This window comes from Amphiura filiformis, chromosome 7 (assembly GCF_039555335.1).
Source record: "Amphiura filiformis chromosome 7, Afil_fr2py, whole genome shotgun sequence".
Lineage (NCBI taxonomy): Eukaryota > Metazoa > Echinodermata > Ophiuroidea > Amphilepidida > Amphiuridae > Amphiura > Amphiura filiformis.
The window spans coordinates 45,378,474-45,392,638 of record NC_092634.1 but is presented as its reverse complement, the minus strand read 5'-3'; the positions used below and the strand labels follow the sequence as shown (position 1 = coordinate 45,392,638).

General features: G+C 36.1%; 1 protein-coding gene across 1 annotated transcript in view; it reads right to left on the bottom strand.

Annotated features, from left to right (window-relative positions):
- Positions 1 to 10,117: 10,117 nt before the first annotated feature.
- LOC140157234 (centrosomal protein of 85 kDa-like) overlaps positions 10,118 to 14,165 on the bottom strand; it is a gene marked incomplete in the record, with an annotated part of 71,230 nt that continues 67,182 nt past the window's right edge. The window contains 3 exon segments of the mRNA XM_072180358.1: positions 10,118 to 10,408; positions 11,178 to 11,397; positions 14,059 to 14,165. Coding sequence (XP_072036459.1) covers positions 10,239 to 10,408; positions 11,178 to 11,397; positions 14,059 to 14,165 — 497 coding nt within the window.

Genomic DNA, 14,165 nt, shown 5'->3' with positions numbered 1-14,165 from the left:
AAGCGTTTACTGTATTTGGCCCTCTATTGACGGCAACACAGATGTACCAGAGCGGGAGATTTAATTCGTAATTCAATACTCATGATTGTGTATTGAATATCACTGTTGTGTACAATTCCCGGTACAATACTATATAGCACAAAATAAATAATGGATGGAACCCCGACCTCGGGACACCGCAGTTTTACATCGGGGACACCGCAGTAATGGCGAAGTCGGATAGGTGTATACTGTAAAAGTCAATATTTTCGCGAGAAAATATTTTCGCGATTTTGAAGATTTTGTCAATTGCGCGAGAATTAAATTTCGCGGTTTTGATATTGATACAATAGAAACCTAACGCAAAAGGTTATTTTCGCGAGTTTCTATTTTCGCGGTTTCATGTCCACTCGCGAAATTCGCGAAAATAAAAACCTCGCGAAAAAAATGAAACATGACTGGAAATAGAATGAGAATAAAGTTTGCACAAAAATTAACTCAGCTGTTATAAACACACCTATAGATTCAGAACTTATTGTTTTCATACATAAAAAGAAGGATGATTTATTTACGCGCATTTTGATACCCCATTTGTCCAATTTCGTTCAATATTGACAATACAGCAGTGTTTTGAAAGAAAAATACCCCAATTTAAAAGTTGCCGTTATCTGTATTTGAAGTAAGCGCAAAGATAATGGCAGGCTTTACGTGTTTACATTGCTGGCATTATAACCATTGATCGCTGTACACTGCAACTTTTAAATTCGTGTATTTTTCTGTAAAAGCACTACTGTTTTGTTAATATTGAACGACATTTAACAAATGGAGTATCAAAATGCACGTAAATAAATCGTGCTTCTCTCTATGTTGAAATATTGTGAAAACAATTATTAGTTCTGAATCTATAGCCGTATTTAGAACAGCTGAGTTACTTCTTGTGCAAACTTTAGATTAAATAACAAAGACATATTGCATTCCGGGGCACTCATATGAAAGTTGTAAGCATCCACGTGAAAGAAAACACAGATTTAGGGTGGTTTTGAAAAGCAAAGCGAGGATCCGCAATTAGGGTCTCAAAACACTCATTTTACTAAAAGAAGGGGTGTTTTTTTAAGGACGATCCTCGCTTAGGGTAGTTTTTAAAATTACCCAATTAACGGACATTAGTGGTGAAATATCTATCAAGTTATTCAGCACAAAATAGTGGTTCTGAGCAATTTTACTAACCAGATTTTTTTAAATCGGAGCTGACTTCAACAGCACCAATTTTAAGCTTACCAATATCATCACTGACACCTCACTTGGGGTGTTTTTATTTGATTAAAATCTTTGTTTAGGGTTAGTTTGACAAATTTTCGACATCCTAGCTTACGGCCATTTTTGAAAGTCAATTCACACGGATGCTTACAACTTTTATACATGAATGGCCCCCAGGGATTGCATTGAATATCCTACATCAAATGAAAGTATATGTCAAATAAAAAAGCCTTTCTCAAATTGTTTAATGACATGTCATTTATTACTGTACCATGAAAATGTTGATCTATTCGTAACCAAATACACATCTCCTCATAATTAACAAATACATATACTTTAAATATCATTAAACTTCTCTTGTATTCATTTATTAAACATCAAACTTCAAAAACAATTCACCTTTTGGTATACATCCTTAAAAGCCTTTTGTGCAAATTGAACCCAGAATATGTCATCCCTGAACCATGTACACTTGCAAAGTGACATTGTGGGAATCCACGATGACATAACTCTGTTAAAATTGTAAAGACTTTTTGGAATTGCCAAACTGGTCCAGTGTTGCCATAACTTTTCAGTGCCAGGGCGTGATGAATTGGTTAAGTAGCCCAATTTTCAAGATTCCAAAAACAGCGTAAATCACCCAATTGGGTGGAAAAGCACTTGGCTTCTAAACTTCCAGTCCTTAATGGGAAGTTACTGACCAATTGATAAATGGTCACAGACCCATTGCTATTGTAATTTTGAGCTTTGAGACTGTAAATCTTAAAAATTCTGCTAAATTGAAAGCAAAATAAGTTAAATTACTGCCATGACCAAACTTTTACAAGCCCAATTTTTGGTATTGCCAAGTAGCATTGGAATCACTGAACTAGTATAGTATACAATATACCAAGAAGTATACATACTTCTTGGTACATACATACATTTTACACAAACCATAAAATTAAATTTACACATATACTATTAAACATCTTTCACTGCTTTGCAGATCATATAGCTCTACTTTTAAACAACATAAATTTTACAACAAATTATTACAATTTTTTCAGAAATAATACAGATTTCATTTTCTTAGTACGAAAAAATATATTAACACTAAACAACAATTACTCTATTTGACTGTTTGGAGCACAAAAAGGCTAAATGCATTAGTTGCCTGGAGCACAACCACTTTTGTTTAACCCTATGAGAACTACCGGTCTATTGGTCAAAAAGAAATGTTCATTATCAATTGGACCAATCCGCTAGAATAATTTCACCACCCAAAAAAATTTGGGTGAATTATTTGCAGAGCTCCATTCCGATTGGTGATTAAAGTGAAGATATCACATTAGCCAATCAGAGGCAATGTAAGATCGGCAGTAGTACTCAGGGGGTTATTGCTCTGTATTCTATCCATATAGGCTTCAACATAAAAAGTCCCAACTCAAGTTTTGAGATATTTTCTCAAAATATCAAAAGCTATCTGAAGAACCACTGAACCAATACTAGACTTGTTTGTACTAATTTTAATGCATTTTTCATGCTGATTCCAAATATGTGACCCCTCGGCACAACTGAGCCCGGATGTCGCCAGTGCCACTATTGAGATTTGCTCCATTGAACTTAACAATAAACAATAGGAAACAAAGGATTTATTGACTGTTTTATTGATTTTTCACTACTTAAATGTCAGGTACTATAGACATGATATACATCATTTTAAAGCTAATTTTAAGCAGAATATTTTGGTTGAATATCTCAAAAATGATGATTGGCGACATCCGGGCTCAGTTGTGCCGAGGGGTCACATATGGTAATGAAAATTCTGAAATTTGTGAATTATTATTAATTGAAACTTGTCTGCAATTGACACCCATTTGGAAAGAGTTAACCTTAGCAGTTAAACCCTCTGTGCACCAAGCAGACCATGCAGTTAATCTTTGTGTGCTACAAGCATTCAATATTGTATATTCACAAAATTAATATGAACCTTCTCCAATTAAATTAGTTCATATTAGGCAACATCAAAACAAAATTGAGGTATATATGAAATATTCAAAACAATAATTAGTAGGCACGCATTCTAAAAACTTGCATGTGTTTTTTCAAGACTTACAGAATATAAGTTGCCACATTTTATTCCCAATAGCACAGACAAAACATTCATAATCAGTGGGAGTGCCTACAAACTTGCAATTCAATTTCATCACTGTAGAAAATTGCAATAGCACTAAAATGAAATAGAGCACTTATAAAATTTGCAATTTATTAGTAGCAATTATAAAACTTACAATTCACTAGTCCTTCTTTTTTTTTTTTGCAATCACATTAAGGGATCTGGAATGAGCGTTTCGACAGTATTTTTTGTGTGACATGAGAGCACATCAGACATCGAATTGCATTCTGAATACGAAGAATATCTTTTTGATATCAAATAATTTTCATTTTTTGAAATTCAAGATATAATACAAATTTTATGACAAATTATTAAAATTTGATATTTTTCACATTTTTGACATATTACAGTCCTCGAAGTAAATTTTATAAATCTAATAACATATTCTTAAAGTGTATGCAGCTGGAAGGAAAAGCCGACGATCAATTGAAAATTTTGACCTTTCATATTGAAGATATGGATTTTTTCCCCAAAAAGACCTAATTTTTTTTTTGTGTTTTGGGAAACAAATCCATATCTTCAATACGAAAGGTCACAATTTTCAATCGATCGTTGACTTTTCATCCCACCTACATACACTTTAAGTATAAATCATCAGATTGATAAAGTTTACTTCAAGTACTGTTAAATATCAAAAATATCAATTTTTAATCATTTGCCATAAAATGTGTATTACATTGCTAATTTCAAAAATCAAAATTATTTGATATCAGAAGGACATTCTTCGTATTCAGAATGCAATTCGATATGTCTGATGTGCTCTAATGTCCCACAATAAATACTGTCCAAACGCTCATACCCCACCCCTTAATTCAATATGTAACATAAAATATATAATTCTTTGAAATATTGGTTTGGTCTTGATTGTTTAGAAATGGTGCTTATTGTAGTCAATCTACAGTCATTTTTTGCCAAGCCCAACCCTGTTGGGTGAAGGTTTCAAAATTATGGTCATTTTGTCTCTATAAAAAAGGCCTGTTTTTAATATCTATCACAACTAACAAATACAAAAATAATTATCACCATATATTAATCTGTACCTGTTCTCACTCTACCATTTTCACCCTGATGTGACAGTGACATCAGTGCACATTTCATTGGGCGCAGCCTCAAATCACTAGTGTTCACTCAAAGACTCGCTTAAAGACGGAGAAATAGATACGTAAGTGAAGCTGATGATTCAACATGTGATGTCACTGCCACATCGGGATGAAAAATGGTATAGATAGTATTTGTGGATAGCAGCATTGGCAATGATGTGTACATCATACCCAACAAAGTACCTTTCTACATGTATGTGACGCATCACCTCTGGGTTGACTTCAATACAGAAATGGAGAGTTCATGTACAAAATGTGACAAACACCATTAAAAATTTCAAACTTTTTGCAATACGGCCACCATCATCTGCCCTAGCATTAGCATTTAATTGGCACCTTGATTTTGAATATATGATCACAGATATTACATCTTTTCTTATTATTTCCTCTATATTTGACCAGTTATCCCAGCAAACACAACTAAACATCATGAAAATGTTTTAGATAAAAAGCACATTATCAAATATTGTCAAAATGTTGTTGTAAAATATCTTTTGGCAAATAATTTCGTAAAATAGTTTGTCCACACTTTAATAACATTATATCAGAATGTTTAGCAGCATGTTTTTGCAACTTTTATTCATGTTATTAAAATATTTTATACCATTTCATTTAAACGTTTTATGTAAAGCATTTTGTGTTTGCTGGGATAATTTGCTGGATGCCTGAAAAATGAATATATACCTTCTCCAAATACCTTCAATTCATGGGTGACCTTTCATGTTGCACCTGTGGAAATTTGCTTGACCACTAAGATGGCTTCTGTTACCAGGCAACAATCATTTCACTTGGTACATTGCAAAAGACTTTCAGTTTTTAAATGCAACACATGCTTATTTTATATAAACATGATTAAATGTATTGCATCTAAAAATGGGGAACAATTATAATCTTAAATATTACAACAGATATCTTCAAATAGAATTATATCTGGATGGAATGTACTAAATATTGCATCTAAAAAGTGTTGTCTTACGTACAGGAAAATGTGCATGATTATTACTTAAAGGGCATTTCGTGATCCACAGCCTCATCCCCCACTTTTCTCAAAAAAGTTGAGATTTTTATATCACTGGAAACCTCTGGCTACATAATGTTTATGTACAAAATATTTCTTGCAGATTAATTCGTTTAGCAAAGATATCGTGAAATTTGAATTTCGTTCTGGTGCACCAGAACGAAATTACAACGCATTGTCTATGGAGCAGTGTAATACACATAATCATGCATAACTCATGAACGCATAAAATCGGAAGCAACTGAAATTTTGGGAATAGGTTTTTTTCGTGGATATCTAATGCAAAATGATATAAATAGAGGATGCTAGGATCACGAAATACTCCTTTAACACCAACTTGAACTGCAAGTCAAACTGTACACCTGTTTATTAATGCCATTTGGTTATTCCAGTTGAAATCCATACACCCCCTATGGAAGACATTTAATCTCACACACAGGGAGTGTGAATTGCAAATGGGGTTACCTGAATGGGTGACTCCGCTTGAAATCTACATCCCTGTGTGGGAGATTAAGGTCATGTCTTCCATAGGGGGTGTATGGATTTCAACTGAATAGCCCATTGATAAAACAAGAGTATCTATGGTATGTCATGCAATATGATTTGAACTCTTCGTATGAGATTAAACTTCCTATTGAAACTACTGTTTATATAATTCCTGACAACTACACATCATATTTTTTATCAAATTCAATACTACTTATCATAAGGGATTTTTTTTTTCAAAACCCTTCAAAAATAACTTTACATTTATAACCTTTAGATCATCTTTTTTTACATAAAATTGGTCGAATTTTGCATAGAAGGGATCAGTGTTCGAAATATGCCTCAAAAAGTTACAGGCCAGCCGGGCTTGACCTTAAAAAGTTACCGCCAGCAACTAGATGCCAGTCAGAAAAGTTACCGGCCAGGCCAAAAAGTTACAGGCCAATGGCCGGCTGACCGGCCTATTTCTAACGCTGGAAGGGACACAAAATGGGGATGTCTCGAAAAGAGCTGTAACAGTCGGAGAAAATGAAAGGAAGAAAAGAGAGAGGAAACACTGATGAAGGTGAGTGAAGTGAGGATGTACACAACAAGATTCCTATTGCGTCCACCTGCACAGGTACATGTACACCATCGCTAAAGTACTTGACTGGTACACATAGAGTACCTATAGCACCAATGCTGCTACTGTCCAGGATCCACCAGCAGTGGTACTGCACCGATACTACATGGGTACTCCCCAATGCACAGTATCATCCAAGTACCTTGGTGACGGTGTACCTGTGCAGGCAATGCTTATATTAAGCAGGCACCCAGGCTTTTTTACCCCATGGTTGCCGGGTTTTGGCTCCTGGTGTGTCCAATATTGTACACTACAAACTATAGGACCAGGAGCTATCTTTGGGACAAGGAGCTCATTTTAGCTCCTGGTACGGACATTCTTAATATAAGGCGTGTGTGCAGGTTGCCCCAATATAAATCTGGTAGTGTATCAATAGAAGGCACAAGGGAAAGAGGTCAAAAGATATCAAAAACAAACATAATAACATGGATTTAGTTATAACAACTAAAAGATATAGCATTTAGATTTTATACAATTAATATCAATTTCACTATAATATATAGAGCAAGGTGATCGATAGTAATTTGATATAATTCTGGCACTACAATGGAGAATGTTTTCTCTGGCAAGACTAATTTATTGCTTATTAATATTTACAATTTATGGCAGTGTGTGCACACTGAGGTAACTTATACAACTGCAGAAAATGTATAATAATTTAGTTAATTAAAGTATGGCATTCAATTTGTATCCACTTCACAACTAACACAACATTTAATTACTTTATGATCTGAATAGTGCATCTGGCTACTTTAGATCAGTGATAAAAAAAACCCATTAGTCTTTATACAAAATACACTCAAGTTAAATTTATTATGTGACTATTTTTTCAACCAATGAATATAGAACTTTCCAAAGCAGCCAAAAATGTTCAGCATCATTTGGGCAAATCTTACTTGTAAAATTCCCCTAGTCCGTTCATTTTAAGGTGTAACATGACCTAAACCACAATGCATGTATCTTACACAAATGGTTTACTGTAGATATCATTAGCTTGTAACGCTACTTTTGTAAGCACTCTGAGCTGAATTTAGTTCGAGAAAAGCGCATTATAAATTACTTTTGTACTGGAATGTAATGTAATGGCTCCCGAAACATTTTGGTGTGCTGTTATAGTATTCAGCAAGGTCCTTCAGTAGTCTGCTAATTTGGCCCCGTTTACAGCATAAAGACAGAAAATTGGCTAATAGAATCACGTCACCATCACATCGGCACCTCATTCACCAAACAAGCTGTTTAGCATCACATGAACTAGATCTTCTTATGCGGTAATCAGGAAGAATGGTAGAGCAGTGCTGAAGGACCTTGCTGAATACTATAGCTTCAATCTACTGTAGTCAATCCGGCAAAAAATCAACAACAGAGTGACTGATACAATTATACTGTGGTTACTTAGTCAAAGACAGTGTGACTTATTTAATTAAATGTTAATATGAAAAACCAAAAGTGAATGGATGGATGCATTATGTCAAGCAGAAAATATACCATTTAAATAATATACATTTTACTTTCTTCAACTTATAAAAGGCAAAAAATACTCATTTTTGTTACTGCCAAGTGCAAGCATCAATAAAGTCAGATAAGCACATCAGTCATACTGTGGCCAACTGTGTGCACACCATTCTGTATCAATCCACAATGTTACAAGTTTTGCCATTTATAAGTCAAACAATGTATAGGACTAGGGCTGAAGCATGGCTACGTATGTGGTATATTCTTGGTGTAACTGTAAGATATTCATGAGTTAGACTAGTGTTAAGACTCCGTTGAGGAATTAAGCAGCATACGGAATAAATCTGTATTTTTTATAATCATTCAATAGAAGACTCCTGTGCTAGGCTAATTCCAGTTTTACACAAAGGATGAAACTAAGATGGTGAAGTAGCCAGAATACAGTTAACATTCTGTTAACAAGTAAGTCTACATCAGTCAATAAACACAACTTCAGTCACTTTTATCACTTAATAATCATTACAACAACACAAAACAATGACACATGTATCAGTAATCAAACAACTCAGACTGTTTAGATTTATACCATATCCTGGACGGGCTGGGAACTTAACTTCAAAACTATACAAACATATTACTCATATACTGTCAAAATGATTAGTCAGAATTGCAGTTTACTGATTGAGCAAGCTTCAATTTTAGGTTACTCACACAATCAGTTGATTAATTGGCATAGACATGGAATGGCCTGGCTTAGCACACTTATTACAAATTATGATGAATTATGACTCAAAATTGACACCTCATACCAGTAGAGGGCATAATCATTGTGATAACGGATACCTTACAGAAAACCCTGCATTCTACCTAATAAAGAATCACATATCTTGGAGAAAACCCTGCATTCTATCTATAGGAACCCATTGCCTGATCACTGCATGATGCCGTTTTTTCCGCAATCCTGGGCATACTCATCATGAAGCAAGCTTCAATTTTAGGTTACTCACACAATCAGTTGATTAATTGGCATAGACATGGAATGGCCTGGCTTAGCACACTTATTACAAATTATGATGAATTATGACTCAAAATTGACACCTCATACCAGTAGAGGGCATAATCATTGTGATAACGGATACCTTACAGAAAACCCTGCATTCTACCTAATAAAGAATCACATATCTTGGAGAAAACCCTGCATTCTATCTATAGGAACCCATTGCCTGATCACTGCATGATGCCGTTTTTTCCGCAATCCTGGGCATACTCATCATGAAGCAAGCTTCAATTTTAGGTTACTCACACAATCAGTTGATTAATTGGCATAGACATGGAATGGCCTGGCTTAGCACACTTATTACAAATTATGATGAATTATGACTCAAAATTGACACCTCATACCAGTAGAGGGCATAATCATTGTGATAACGGATACCTTACAGAAAACCCTGCATTCTACCTAATAAAGAATCACATATCTTGGAGAAAACCCTGCATTCTATCTATAGGAACCCATTGCCTGATCACTGCATGATGCCGTTTTTTCCGCAATCCTGGGCATACTCATCATGAAGCAGACTCCCGTATTCTATCCATATCTACATATAGAATAGTCAATTACCGTAAAAATTAGATAGTTAGCATATGTGCTTACTATTGAGCACATTTAAAACATGCAAACATGTTGAGCCCCATCCATAAAAGTGTAAAGGATTTTGAGCAAATCATCGATACACATAGTTATAAACGAACAAGTAAACCTTCAAATGTGTGTCTCAACCCCATTAACTCAGTTGGTAAAGGGCTAGACTTTGGTACAATTTTATGCTTTCAAAAGCACACAATAGCAAGCACATATGCTAACTATCAAGTTTTTACGGTATCCGATGACTGTGTGATTGTTTCCAGTATCTTGAAGACATCCGCAACATTCTATCAATATCTGCTTATAGAATAGTCAATTCTCTGATCACTGCATGATGCATATTTTTCTGTAATCATGAGCATACTCATCTTGAAGCAGTCCCATCATATCTGCACATAAAATACCATATAAGTCTCTGATCACTCTGTGATACAGTTGTTTCCAATATCTTCCACATATTTATCTTGAGGCAGCACTTGCATTCTATCCATTATCTGCTCACACAATAGTGCATCATTTGATCACTGTGTGATGCAGTTATTTCCGATGTCATTGGCATACTTATCTTGGAGTAACCCTCTCATCCTATCTACATCTGCACGTATCTGTCGGGTCTGTTTTAACCTGCCTTTGATGGTATCAAGGGATGGTGATGATTCTTCTTCCTCATGTTCTGATAAACCTGATGATGCTAGGAAAATAAAATATAAAATAAATCTTATTATAACAACAATTACAGTACAATATCTTTTTAAGGGGGTACTACACCCCTGCGGTAAATTTGTGAAAATATATTATTATTGGGGCAAGGAATCCAATTACTACACTGAAATTTCAGTGACCCAAGACAAGCGGTTCAGTATATATGATCGTAAATGAGGTACATCCTAGCTGTACCTTATTTCTTATCATAAATAACGAACCGCTTGTCTTGGGTCACTGAAATTCCAGTGTAGTAATTGGAATCCTTGCCCCCTATAATACACATAACTTTTGTTACCACTGTGTTATTAGATTTTGAGAAAAATGCAAAAATAGACACAAATTTATCGAGGGGTGTAGTACCCCCTTAATAAAAGAAAAGTTACTCAACTTCTATGCTGGTTTCATACTTTTCTACCACTTGCCGCTTTGGCTTCATGGCGCAGTCGCACTAGAAATGCTAGCGGTGACTAGCGACAAGAAGATGTATCAATCACTCCACTGCTTTGCCCAAAGCGGCAGATTGCTAGTGGTTCTTAAGATAGCTCTTGATATTTTGAGAAAATATCTCAAAACTTTTATGTTGAAGCCAATGGCTAGCATGCAGAGCATTAAAATTCAATGCATGTGAATGGCAATTGTACGGTGGACCTTGTCACATGCTGTTTTAAGTTCTTCAAATTATTATTTCATAATGTTGCAATGTGATACAGAATTGAACTAAAGTGAACTGAAGTTACTTGAGTTACTGGACTTACATCTTAATCCCAGGAGTGCTGATACATTAGGCTCTTCCCCTTCTACCGTATGCTCACATATCTCCACCAATGACTGCAAGTCTTTTACACAGCCTGATATTTCTCTCAGTAATCTCTGGCTACCCTTTAAGTGTTCGGTGGAGGATAACTTTTCCAGTGTTTCCTTCTGCTCTTCCAAGCTTAGGTTGTGCTCGTAGAGTTCTTGGCTTTGTGCAGCAAGCTGAAAGTATACAGACAGAAAGATTGGTATAAACCAAAGATGTTTTACTTTAGTAAAACCTAGATAAGCTAATGCCTATACTGATGCACGGCAGTGAACGTAACCGTTCCGGCTGAAATCCAGAAATGACGTTATTTGTTCTGGTGCTGCCACTTCCGGTAACGCGGGAGAAGAACATGCCTTTTGCAAACAAAATGGCCGACTCGTCCGGCCCCTTTCCAGCTTAAAAATACAGCTTATTTAGCCAATGTGAACATGGGTCATCGCCAGAAATATTTTCCTATGCATATTGGACTAACACGTCAGCTACATGGTATTTCACGATATAACAGTAATAAAAAGAAAACTGCAAACGTTCGTTCGTCGGATTTTGACGAAGTGACCAGCTCTAATGACGTCATGATGTAAACAACGTCTGGGTCGTTAATAATTAATTACGTAAACCCAAATATGGAAACCTCCAAACCTATGCAAATTAGGTGTTCGATTTAATCAAAATACGATCAGCCCACCTCCAAACCTATGCAAATGAGTTCAGGCGGTTACGTGAACATGTAAACTAATGCGACTCTTGTGTATACCGACCTCTGTGGTATAAACATAAAATGAATTTAATTTTGTGTGCGATTCTTGGCTTAAAGTTAATCTTTGTGTGATTTAAGTTACTGTTCTCAACTAAAAATTAACGATGATAATATTCTCCTCCTCAAGGTCAAGTGGCAGAGAGGTTCAGACTTTGTTTCATGATCAGAATGTTATGGGTTCCAGCCTCCCTGCAAGGCTCTTCACCTCTTTCTTCACATATGTGACATGATCAAGGGGAATGAGTCACATGTCGACCCTGGTTGAAAATGAGTTTTACATGTTTCGAAAGATGACATTTAGAGCTTTCAGAAACTGAAAACCCCATGTTTATACGACTTTTCTTTGCGAAGTTGCATCATTTTATCAATCGCTGAAAACAATATAAAACAAAAGAATTTTAACACTTTCTTTACCAATAGAGGCCGTCAGCGTGACGTCATATGCTGCCATCTTGTGGGTACACGCTGTGATGGTCGTTCGATCTCCATGCGTGAGCAGCAAAATCACCGCGTTGACGCGCGATAACAGCTGCGTGGCAAGCTGCGCCCTGCGCGTAGTGTCCGACGCATGAACACACAGATCATTTGTACCCACAAGATGGCGAAAGGCTGACGGCCTCTATATCTCAAAGTCAATATTAGCGACATCCGACTCATTTCCCTTGATCGTGTCACATATGTGTTTAACTGTATACCACCAGCATATGCTGGGAAGGTAAAACAGATTTTTTGTTTGGGAGGAGTGAAACGCCCCAAAGAGCATGTTATAGAGGAGTGTAGCCAAATGCAAAGGGACAAAATTGCACTTTGGCTTGTGAGCATTGCACCAGCATGGTGTTGACCCTATACCCTTTCCCCTTCAACTTGATAGTGTTGTTTGGCTGGGTCCATTGATTACGATATAAGCAATATGGTGGCTGTATTCGAATTCAACAACTCTTCCTATACCTTTGTACAGGAGCCAACCGTTGTTAAACCGTGATGAACCCACACTTTTACTGTAGCGTATACGCGAACGAGAGAGACTACGCGATACGCGAGAGCGTAAAATTCGTCATGCCTGGAACCTTGTGCGTATGCCAGCTTACAAGTTGAATTCAGTATTTTTCAGGTAGCGGCTAAACATTGCAGTTTTATTCTGTAGTTTTATTGCTGATATCAAAAGAGAAATCATTGAAGTTTTTGTAAGGCTGAGTGGCAATGATTAACTGACATTCTTCGTAAAATAATCGTGAATTATACGATATTTAGCTTCTTTTCGTTGTTGAAAGGATTCAATCATGTTTCATCGTTGTTCATCACCGTTTAACAACTCCGTCCGGGCGTCTGCGTGGTTTACTTTGCTTTCGGGCAGCTAAAGCTGCCCTCGCTGCAAACGCAGACGACGCGCCGCATCGTTGTTAAACGGTGATGAACAACGGTGAAACATGATTGAATCCCTAATTCAACAATTTTGAGTAGTTGCTCTCTTACCACAGTGCTAGCCCTTACCCTTAACCCTATTTTAATGCTAGATAACTGAATACATGAATACAAAACCTACCTAAGTCCATGGGAAGTGATTTAATTCAGGGACTTCATGGGGGTCATTTTAAATGCTGTATGCCTGGGTTGTTTATTGAATCACATACAAAGACAATATGTTGGAATGGGATTACCACAGTAAGATAATACAAAATAAAGCACACAGGTATGTATGTTGATAAGCACACTCCCATGTAATATAAACCACACACTTTCCTTGATTAAACCCATTTTTTTTCAAGTCACTGGGTTGTTCTTTCATACATACTGGATTTCAATCAATGTGTTGAAGTCTGAAGTCCTGGATTTTCTTTCATACATGCTGGATTTCACATGCTCAATAGACGCACGTAGAGGGTGAATTTGAGTTTTCCCTTTATACATATGATAGGCCTATGTATAAGCAACAATTTCCCATGCTTAACTCAATTTGTGCTAAGTATGGACTTGGGTGGGTTTTGTATTCAGGTATTCAACTGATAATCCCAATGTGCTGGTAGATCTTGATAACAATCAACAACAATCAGTTAACAAATCTTTTCAATTTACTCACATCTCTGGTAGACACCTTATATGCTTTTAATTCATCCTCTTTACTCTTGAGTGCTTCCTTTAGTGCTGTGATGGTGTCTTCCTCTTGTTTTAACCTCTCCTCAAGAT